Below are 11,385 nucleotides of genomic sequence, written 5' to 3'. Positions count from 1 at the left end.
CATGCAATTTGCCAGGCAAGAATACTGGATTCTCCAATGCATGAAAGTGAAGGCGCTCAGTCATGTCCGACTCTTCGCGACCCCATGGACTGTAGTCCACCAGGCTCCTCCGTCCACGGGATTTTCCAGGCAAGAGCACTGGAGTGGGGGGCCACTGCCTCCTCCAGATGGACTCTGCATATAAGTTAAGCAAGCAGGGTGACAAAATACAGCCTTGACGTACTCCTTTCCCAATCTGGAACCAGTCTGTTGTTCCATGTCCAGTTCTAACGCTGCTTCGTGACCTGCATACAGATTTCTCAGGAGGCAGGTCAGGTGGTCTGGTATTTCCATCTCTTGAAGAATTTTCCACAGTTTGTTGTGATCCACACAGTCAAAGGCTTTGGCATAGTCAATAAAGCAGATGTTTTTCTGGAACTCTCTTGCTTTTTCAATGATCCGACGTATGTTGGCAATTTGATCTTCGGTTCCTCTGCCTTTTCTAAATCCAGCTTGTACATCTGGAAGTTCACAGTTCACGTACTATTGAAGCCTGGCTCTCATGGAAGCCTCTCATGGATAGCCTTCCATATATTGTGGCCGGTGCAGCCCTTCTGGAAGGGTCACTGTCTTTACCTAGGGTGGAAACAGGAATGAAAGGAAACATAAAACTCAATTTTGTGAATATGTAAAAATAGAATGAATAAGCTGCACTATTGCACACCAACATTTTACTGTGTGCTAACATTTTATATGATATGTGATATCTTCCCTCTTTGTGACATCCTTACCCTAAGGTAGGTATTAGGGCCTCTGCTTTCCAGATAAAGAGACTAAAGAGACTAAGGTTCAGAGTGGTCAAGTGACTTGCTCAAAAGTTGTAGAGCCAAGATTTAAACCTGATCTACCTGATTTCAGAAGCACAAGCTTTCCCGTCATGTCTTCATGTTTCTCATGCAGTGAGTTTAGAGAACTTAAACCAATAGTTAGTCTTTCTCTGTCTATTAACATAGGGAGTTATTATTAGGTTCAAATGTTGTATTTTGAACAGTTTGAGCACCTCCTGTTGTTGCTAATAGCTTATTCATTCAGCCTTCAGCCCATAATTTTGAGATATTTTTTCAAATCTTTGTGTGCAATCTACTTTCAGTCATGCATAATTCCAGCTGAGTGCATAATTCCAGCTGAGTCCTAGAATCAGGAAATTATAGAAAAGCAAACAGATCACCTTCGAAGAATACAGAAGGACATAGATGTGGCAGCCCCATGCCACCACCAAGCGCTTCACAGATCTGGTTTCATCTAATTCTTATAATCTCATTATCCCTTTGTTGATGAAGAAAATGAGGTTCAGAAAGGTCAGGTGACTTGCCCAGGACACACAGCTCACAGGCAATAGAGCAGGATCTGAACTGTGTTGGCTTATACCAAAGACTGTGCCTTTTCCATTCCACTACGCTGTGTGTGAAACTCACTGCCCTTTCTCTCCTCCCTGCTCACCTGATCTTCTGATGGGAAAACCGACCCCATTCACTTTTCTCTCCTGCATTTGAACAGCTTACTTGTGCATATCCACTATAGCAGTGACGTGGTCAACTAACAGCCACTATAATGGTCCACAGAGTTCCCTGGAAGAAGTGCCACCCCCAGTAAAAGTCCCTGATCACCATGCTGCATGGTGCCTATGGAAAAACTGCAAATAAGACTTGACCTTCATGGGGACTCCCCAGGGGTCCAGTGGCTAAGACTCTGCACTCCCAATGCAGGGGACCCTGGTCCGATCCCTGGTCAGGGAACTAGAGCCCACACGCCACAGCTGAGAGTTCATATGCTGCAAAGAAGATCCTGCCTGCTGCAACTAAGACCTGGTAAAGCCAAATAAATAAATAAATATTTTAAGAGAGAGAGACTTGGCCTTCAGGTTGCCAAAGGCAATGCAGAGTCTCCTGGCAGGTAAGGTCTGAAAGTTAGGAGAATTGGGTTCAAAGTGAGGATTCCTCCCTTACAGGTGGTGTGATTGCCAGAAACTTAAAATTTTCTGACGCTCAGCTTCCTTGGGTGTAAGATGGGAGTAGTTATCTCTACCTGCTGGGTATCATCAAGGATTAATAAGTGGATTCAAGTAGCTAGAAGGGTCTATTAATAGAAGTGATTCTCTTGTAAAAGATGCTTCATCATTGGGATCCTTTTTCTACCTCTTGCTGGTGACAGGACTCCCTGCCCAATCAATTCCCACCATCAGGAAAGACCCATAGTAATTGTAGACCCAATACGATTGTAACTGTATTCTTTGCCTTGTTCTCAGAAATGCTCATGCAACCACCACTATGAGGATGGAGAGGCCCAGGAAAGCACACTGTGAAAGACAAGGACCTGTGTGCAGTCAGTGTGCTGGCAAACAAGCGAGGGCAAGTGTGTGTCCATTTATTGAGTCCAGAAGAAAGACGAGTTTGGGGCTGTAAAGTCTTCAGTGAGTCCTGACTTTGTTACTTACTGGCTTTATGATCTCAAGCTTCTGGGTTTCCTGATTTGAGTTGGAGATGGTACAGCCCAGTGGCTGGCACCTCTTCAGGCACCTGGAATGATGAGGGGCAAACCTCTATTGAACATCACAGCATAGGGCCAAAAACCTCAGAAGGGACTAAAAATAAATGGTTCCTACAGAAAGCAACGAATGAACTTATGGTTGCAGCAGGGAAGGATGGGGGAAGGGACAGTTAGGAATTGGGATCGACATGCACACACTGCTATATTTAAGATGGATACCCAACAAGGACCTACTGTGCAGCACGGGGAACTCTGCTCAACATTATGTGACAGCCTGGATGGGAGCGGAGTTTGGGGGAGAATGGATACACGTATAGGTATGGCTGAGTCCCTTTGCTGTCCACCTGAAACTATTACAACATTGTTAATTAGCTATGTGTTGTTTAGTCGGTAAGTTGTGTCCAACTCATTTGTGACCCCACAGACTGTAGCCCACCAGGCCCCTCTGTCCATGGGATTTTCCAGGCAAGCATACTGGGTGCCATGTCCTTCTGCATAGCTGGCTATGCACGCATGCTAAATCGCTTCAGTTGTGTCTGATTCTTTGCGACCCCATGGACAGTATGTAGCTCACAAGGCTCCTCTGTCCGTGGGATTCTCCAGGCAAGAATACTGGAGTGGGCTGCCACGCCCTCTTATACTGCAATATAAAATAAAAAGTTAAAAAATAAAACAAACATAAAGAATAAGTAAATAAATGGTTCCTACAGAAAGCAAAAATGAGTCTCCTTGAGAGTAGCTTTATATAAAACACATTTATTAATCAAAAGTTCCCTTGATAAAAATAGAATATGTAACAAACACAATGTGAGAACTGAGAGCCTTGCCCTCTGACACACAGCCCACAGCTCAGTCAGGTGTTTTGCGGATGTGAACTGGGGGCTGGGGGTGTCTCCCCCAGATCCTCCGTGAGCTGGGACTGAAAGCAGTGAGGGTTCGTGGGGTAGTCCCCTGTCTCTTCATGTCCCTTGTGATGCTGAAGGGGAGTGGGACCAGATTAAACTGAGTCCTTGAAAGTCATGGTGGGAGAGGGGGAGGGTCAGAGATGTGTCAGACTCCTTCATGTACAATCGATAGCTGTGAGTTGTACATAAAACACGCACACACGCAGATGGGCAGGAGAAAACAAATCTCTGTGTCTTTAGACTCTAGAAACTTCCCCTTGGGCTAGGTCATGCCCAAGGCCCACGCGGCCTTCTTGGCGTTCAGAAAGTTCTTCTTCTTCTTCCTGGGAGGAACGTGCAGTGAGATCTCAGGCTCCTTTGGATTTCTGAAGATAAAGAGCTTTTCACCCGTGTTTAATAAATCAACGGCTTCTGCCCCTACAATGGGCACGGGGGTCAGTTCGTCAGTGGACTCCAGGGACAGGTGAGGCCAACTTCCTTTTCCAGAGAATATCACCCTCTCTCTGAGAGGGGGACACGTCTTCTTTAATATGCTAAAGAGAGAACAAAAAAATCAGACTGGACATTTTTGGCAATGTACTCTCCTGAGTGTGCCAACAGGTTTCTCCAGGAAAACTCCCTCTTGGTTCCTAGGTCTCCAGTCAAGTGTCACTTTAAAGGATTTTCTCTATGGTTGCCAGGGTGGCCCCTGAGATTAGCTGAAGCCCATGGCAGGGGCGGCTGCAGACGGCTCACACTGACTCATGACTGTTCACTTCTCCGGAGTTTGGTGAGCCTGTTGTCATCATGCTGTCAGCTTGCGATCAGCCAGGGTGGGGGTGTTTCACAGCACAGAACCTGACAGATTCTACAAGTCAGAGCTTCCCGTCTCTCCCCAGACGATTGGGATACATTGTCCAGGATGCCACTGCCTGTGGGCCTCACACTAAACACAGGCTGGTAAAATCTGAGTGTAAGGCAACAGTTAGAAGTTAGGTAAAATGTGTTAGAAATAGAACAGAGCGACACACTGGGGGCATATCCTATAAAAGGGGTGCTGGAATCCTGCCCGTGAGCGGTCCAGTCCCTCAGTTCCAGCCGCACTTGGAAATGGCTCTGACTCCCTCTGAGAGCCCTATATGACCCGAAAGCCACAGGGTCCTTTGCCCAAGCAGGGCAGGACAGCTCCATGTCACTGCGGGCTGACATACTGGAGGCCACTGGTAGGCTCATGGGCCCTTCCTGAAGAGAAGTGGCTTTGAGGTTCCAACCCCGTCACCATGAACTCCTGCCCTGGCAGCTGTGTCATCTGAGCAAGGATTCAAAGACAGCTCCATCAGCTCCCTCTGACTCATAGTCTCTCCTCCTCCCACCACCCGTCCACAGCGCCTTGAGGCAGAGAAAAGGCGGGCACAGTGGCCCAGCACCATGGGCCCAGGGTCCTCCTGATCTGCACTCGCCCACTGACATCAGTGCAGCCCCGGAATGCCTTTGCTCGCCCAACCTCATCCTATTCTAGGACCCCTGACTTCCAGTCCTTAGTGGAGCGCTTTCCCTTTATATGGCCTGAATTTAATTTTCTTGGTTTGGGCTCAATACCCTGATCTAATTCCTCTGGGACTAAATTTTGATGTCCAGCCCATTATCAATGGCTCTGAGATTGTTATCATGGACTCTTTGGGCAGCTTGGTCTCTGCGGCTTCACCCTGAGAAACTGGAAGGTGTAGGACTCGGCCATGTCCTTTGGGCATCACTGTTTCCACAGCACATTTTGGTTATCACCTTTTAACCTGTTACGTGAAAACAGGTTAACGTAACTCTTGTCACTCGTGTTACTCTTTTTCCAAATTTCTAGTGGGAAACACGTGAGTTCCGGAGTCTGTTGTCTGCAGCAATCTAAAACCACCCTGCCTCCAATTTGCCTCAGCCCTGCAGGTGTGCCGTCACTACAGCTCAAAGAGAAAGGGACTCAAGAGAGTGAAAAGAGCAGTGGCCTGGAAGCTCAGGGAAATAGAGGGGTTGGTTCAGTGCCCCCAAATCCCACGGCCACTTTTCACCAGTGGAGGTCTCTTCCTCTGATCTCTCTGAGCTGGTAAAGCGTGGCCGTGGGATTTCTCCCACTTTCCGGAAGCAGGGAGGCTCAGTGCAACAAGATGAGAAAGGGCTTTGTAAACTATAAAATCTAAGCCTTTATAAGGAATAATTCTCCTAATGAGGCCCCATTTAAAAAGAGCCACTAGTTAAAATAAGTACTGCAATTAAAATGCTAATAAATGATAGCACATTGTCCCACTGATAGCAGGCGGCTTATCTTCAGCTCCTAGACTAAGCTCACTTTGCTTTTTTTTTGAAAAAATGGAAGGATAGTTGATTTACAATATTGTGTTTATTTCAGGTGTAAAGCAAAATGATTCAGTTTTGTATATGTATTGTTTTTCAGGTTCTCTTCCATTATAGGTTATTACAAGATACTGACTATAGTTCCCTGAGCTATACAGTAAATCTTTGTTGCTTATCTATTTTATATGCAGTAGTCTGTACTGTTAATCCCATATTCCTAATTTATCCCTCCCCACCCCTTTCTACTTTGGTTCCATAATCTTGTTTTCTAAGTCTGTGGGTCTACTTCTGTTTTACGTTCATTTGGTACATTCATCTGTATTATTTTTCTTAAACTCCACATATAAGTGCTATCGTCTGATATTTGTCTTTCTGTCTGACTTACTTCACTTTAAACTAAGCCCATTTTGGTAGTATGGCTCTGTGTTCATGCTCTCCCTTGAAAGAAAAATAAACTAAGCCCACTTTGAATAAAGATGTTGTCTGGAGGGAAGGAGTGTGTTGCGTCTGCAGTAACCCTCCCTTCGTGGTCCCCTCCACTTTCCCTTCTGGGCTCACGGGTGCCCTGGCTGACAACCCCTCCAGCCCACCTGAACACATGCCCTCCTTACCTCTCCTTCCTCTTCCGAGCCCAGAGCATCTTCTCTAATCCTCTGCTTATCAGTTCTCCACGAAGTTTGCTCTCTAAGGCTTGCCACCAGCCCTGGTGTTTCCTGAAGGCAAGAAGAGACATTCTTATATTTTCAAAAGGAACAGAACCTTCAGGTGATGCCTAATCCTAAAAAGCCCTCTGGGAACTCCTTCCTTCAGTATGACATTTGGCTGACAGGAAAAACCCTGAGAGTATTCACATTTGCTCACTCACTCACTCTGTGAACACTAATCAAGCATCTTGCTGGCCAAGTCAAGACACAGTTTCTGCCCCAAGGGGTCCCCAGTCCAGGGGTCACAAACAGGTAGCACGTGACATCGGTCAGATAGAGGGAGGCTGCCGAGACATGGGGACACTTGAGCTGAGACTGAGCATCCCAGCAGTTGAATGCATGGAAGATTCCAGAAGCAAATAGCTCTCTGTGCTGTCTTGTGTGTGGTCCATCTCCCCCAGAGTGGATGTTCTGGGCGGCAGGACTGTCCCTTATTCTCCCGCCTACACCGGTGCCTAAGACAGTGGACATACTAAAAGCTCATACATGTTTTGTAAATACATGAATAAGAAGATTGAGAAGGTACAATGGAAGCTTAGAAGGAGGGTAAAGCAGGGAGCCTGGATGCCACGTGATTCTCAACTGAAGAAGGGACAGCCAACAGGACAGGGGGAGTGAGGAGATGTCCACGGGCTTGGGTTCAAGTCAAGTCAATACAGGATCGAGTGTCCGCTGGTGCCTGGCTCTGGCCAAGTTCATACTCTGCCTCAGCTGGTTCACACTGAGCAGCTATGGGGGTTGGGGGGGTGGGGTGAGGGTGGGTGCTGAGAGGGGCTACGGGGAAGGCAGAGCGAGAGGAGAGGCGGCGGTGGTGAAGAACCCTCACCCACGCTGGGCCACGCTGGGACCATGCAAGGTCCTGGTCCGGGGTTTCCCCCAGTACCTACTGCCTGTGTGTTCTCTGATTGCACTAGAGAAAGGAGGCTGAAACAGGAAACTCCGACCACGCCCACACCAGCCCCGACCACGCCCACACCAGCCCCGACCCCACCCCCACCCCCAGTCCTGTGACCACACTCATGTCCAGCCCCGCCTCCGTGCTGGGTCCCTCCGGCCCTTCCCGGCTCCTGCAGACCCTCTCCCCTCCCCTCCCCTCCCCTCCCCTCCAGCTGTTTTCACACTCCCATCCTTCCTTGCACCCCAACCCTACTCTTGTTCCTCTGTTGTGCATCTTGCCTTTGTGAGTCAAGGACTCCTTTACAAGTCAGGGAAAATAACCTGCATATACACATATCCACGCAATCATGCCATTTCCGCAGACTCATGCGCATCAAAACGCCCTTCTCTAACCTCCAGGGGATCCTCGTTGAGGACTAGGCTTTGCTGCCTGGCCTTCAGCACTTTCCACGTTGGTCATGGCTTTCCTTGCAGCCTCACCCTTAACAAATTCTACTCTCAAGTGGCACGGCTGGCTGCCCCATACTCACCTTATCCAAGGTCCCCCTTCATGCCTTTCCTTAATAAAGACCCTTAACTGACAAAATGCACACCTGCAACTTGACCCTAAAGTATCTATGCAGCCTTATCCATAATTGAGGAAAAATGAACCCAAACTAAATGTTCAGCAATAGAGTAACAGTTACATACACTATGCTACACACCTCAGTAAAATAATAAGCAGCTATGAAAAATAATATCTATGGAGATGTTTCTGTAACTGGGAAAAGCATGAACTTTTAAATTGTTAATAAAAATAGTAAAAAGAGTCAAAACAGATGTTAAGGAAGATGTTTGCATGTGGCCAAGAGCTGAAAGGTAATAAGCAAACTTGCCTCTGCTATAAGGTTCTGAAAAGCAGGAGGCAAGGCTGTATATACTGGGATTCCTATACATGCGTGCTCACGCACATGCACACACACACACACACACACCGCACACACTCATAGAACCCAGCAGACAAACCCATTCTGGAGGAAGAACTGTAACAAAATGCTAATAGCCAGTTGCTCCAGCTGATAGAACCATGGTGTTTCTTTGCCTTTTTCTTTTATGCATTTACTGGATGTATATGGCATATTTACGGCCCAAGGAAACTTACTGTCTTAAGATCCCATTGGGAAGTGAACCGGTGATGAAAAGAGACGCTGTGGACAAAACCCTTGGGCCTGCCATGACTTCCGGGATTCACGATGGACTCCCGGACGCCGTCTGCTCCTTGAGTGAGGAAGTTCCCCTGGGAAGCCAGGTGTGCTTGTGCCCGTGGTCCGGCTCACCACCCCCAGGAAAATGGGATCTCATTTTCCAAAGGCGGCCGACCCTGCACTCACCTCCTCCTGCCCAGGTCAGCCTGCACCCCACTGCCATTGTTCTCCACCGCGTGGTCTTGATGCTTCTGGCCCACGGAGTCCAGCACAGCCAGCAGCTCGGCCTGCGAGGCTGCGGGCAGAGCCACGGTCAGGAGCCGGCGCAGTGTGCTCCCTGGCAGCATCGTCAGCTTCGACAGGTACGACGCCAGTCTCAGCTCCTGGAGGAGGGAATGCAGGGACTCAGAGCCTCACAGCCCTCACCCTGAGGAACAGCAGGGTTGAATGGATCACGGTCTTAGGACTTTTTGTCCCAGGGAGATAAATATTTTAGTAGCTTGGTCTTGAAAACATGTCCCCAAATGTACAGAGCTGTCAAGAAAATCTATTTGGTCAGCAGCCTTGGCTCCCCATGACATTCCCTAAGCCTTCACCCATCCCTTCCAGCTACCCTCCTGGATAGAGGGTAACTCACTCATCATAGTTACAGCCCTGGCCTGCAGCCAGGCCAATTAGTAATTTTTCCTCCTACTCATGTTCGGTGAGGCGACAGGGCTCAGAGGGAACAGCACAGGCTGTGGAAACAACTGAAGAGGCCCTACAGCAGTGGAGGGTTAAAGAAACTCTCCTATGGCCATACCACAGAATATTAGCCTGCAGTGAAAGAAATGGATGGATCCCTAGGGCTTTCCACTGCCTGGAAAGAGCCAGGCTGCACACTCATACCCTGTATGATTCCAAGTGAATAACCAGAGTTGACAGAACGTAGGGATGGAGAACAGAGCAGAACTGGCCAGGAGTTAGGAATGCAGTGTGCTGCATGCTAAGTCGCTTCAGTCGGGTCTGACTCTTTGTGACCCCATGCACTGCAGCCCGCCAGGCTCCTCTGCCCATGGGATCCTCCAGGCAAGAATAATGGAGTGGGTTGCCATTTCCTCCTCCAGGGGATCATCTCAACCTAGAGATCGAACCTGCATCTTTTATGCCTCCTACACTGGCAGGCAGATTCTTTACCATGAGCGCCACCTGGGAAAAGCACAAAAACGCTGTTAATTACTCCAAGGGCCACTACCCAGAAATAATTATCAGTAGCATTAGGCAAAGCACACTCTAGGAATCTTTCTAGGCATGTATGTAAATAGGTGAATGGATGGATGGATAGGTTATACAGATGGATAAATGGATGAATGGATAAATGAGTTATGGACAGTGGATGAATAGATGACGAGTGGACAATGGGCAGATGGATGGATGGATGGATGGATGGATGCAGAGATGGTTGGTGGATGGACGGATAGACAGAGGTGGATTGATGGATGGATGGATAGATGGATGGATGGGTGGACAAAGAGACAGATGAAAGGAGAGGCAAACAGATGGAGTGATGGACAATGGGTGGATGGACGGACATGACTATAAAAATGAGATCATAATCCATATAAAATAATATATATTTTATGTATCTATTTTGTTGCTTGCCTGCTCTATCCACTAGAATATCAGTTCCTGAGAGACTGGGCTTCATCTGTTTACTTTGCTGCTAAAATCCCAGGGCCTAGGATAGCACTTGCCACTTACTAGGAGCACAGTCAATATTTATTCAAGAAAAAAGCCTCTTCAGAAGATGTTAAGCTGACTCTAAGAAGGACTGATGCTAAAGCTGAAGCTCCAGTACTTTGGCCACCTCATGCGAAGAGTGGACTCATTGGAAAAGACTCTGATGCTGGGAGGGATTGGGGGCAGGAGGAGAAGGGGACAACCCAGGATGAGATGGCTGGATGGCATCACTGACTCAATGGACATGAGTCTGAGAGAACTCCGGGAGTTGGTGATGGACAGGGAGGCCTGGTGTGCTGCGATTCATGGGGTCACAAAGAGTCGGTCATGACTGAGCGACTGAACTGAACTGAATTGAAGTCATATTATATGTGGTTAAAAAAGAATTCCACTCTACTGTCTACAAGTCATACTGGCGCCTCGAGGGAGTAAAGGAGATGAGTTCAGTGAGGACCTCAGGTGGGGTCCCAACCTCTTCCCACAGCACCAGGAAACTTTCTGCCTTGCTGAGTTAGTACCGTTCATTTTAAAATGAGCTCCCCCTTCCCATTTTAATCATGAAACAATTAGGAAATATTTTGCTTCAAAGGGAATGGTGCAGTAGCATGAAATGAGTAGCACCTTTAAAGGGAAGAGAAACTGGTTTAAAACCAGCTCCACCACTGACTGGCTGTGGGACCTTGGCTGAGTCCCATCACCTCTCTGACCCTCAGTTTCTTCATCTGTCCAGTGATGATCCTCTCCACGCCTCTCCTCAACACTGGGCTGATATCCACTGCTGCTGGTAGCATTGCCATCTCAGGAGTGATGGATTTGCAGCAGTGCCTAGGGGAGGCTCTTCCCACTGCCAGGGCCCCCGGAGCAACAGTGAGTATTAACTGGGATGATGTGTGATGTGTCTAGCACAGAGCAGGCATTTGAGTGTTATTTTGACATTGTCATAAATATGCAAAGAAGGAGGAGTTGGAAAAGTTGCATAAATATGAAAACATGGGTGCTCATGTGGAAATGATCCTTCATGCAAATATTGTAATTCAAACTATGCTGTCCCTAAGGCAGTGTAATAAGCAGGAAATAAAACAAAAGACACATAGAGGTGGGGGAGGGTTGGGAGGGAGGGGGAGAGAAAGA

At 47.8% G+C, this 11,385-nt stretch overlaps 1 protein-coding gene and 1 long non-coding RNA gene across 2 annotated transcripts in view; both read right to left on the bottom strand.

Annotated features, from left to right (window-relative positions):
* Positions 1–471: 471 nt before the first annotated feature.
* LOC120862231 lies at positions 472–2,799 on the bottom strand. The gene is made up of 3 exons (XR_005720718.1): positions 2,761–2,799; positions 2,470–2,555; positions 472–615 (listed from the first exon to the last, which is right to left on the bottom strand). It is a non-coding gene; the product is annotated as an uncharacterized LOC120862231 (long non-coding RNA).
* A 447-nt stretch (positions 2,800–3,246) lies between these two features.
* Positions 3,247–11,385, bottom strand: part of EVC2 (EvC ciliary complex subunit 2) — a 162,086-nt gene continuing 153,947 nt past the window's right edge. The window contains exons 20-22 of the mRNA XM_040238361.1: positions 8,722–8,918; positions 6,362–6,463; positions 3,247–3,964 (exon numbers count right to left, since the gene is read on the bottom strand). Of these exons, the coding sequence (XP_040094295.1) occupies positions 3,694–3,964; positions 6,362–6,463; positions 8,722–8,918 (570 nt within the window). The 3' untranslated portion in view covers positions 3,247–3,693. The remainder of the gene's footprint in view (positions 3,965–6,361; positions 6,464–8,721; positions 8,919–11,385) is intronic.

This window comes from Oryx dammah, unplaced genomic scaffold, assembly GCF_014754425.2.
Source record: "Oryx dammah isolate SB20612 unplaced genomic scaffold, SCBI_Odam_1.1 HiC_scaffold_3, whole genome shotgun sequence".
Taxonomy (NCBI): domain Eukaryota; kingdom Metazoa; phylum Chordata; class Mammalia; order Artiodactyla; family Bovidae; genus Oryx; species Oryx dammah.
The sequence above is the reverse complement of the archived record's forward strand: the minus strand, read 5'-3'. Positions and strand labels throughout refer to the sequence as shown.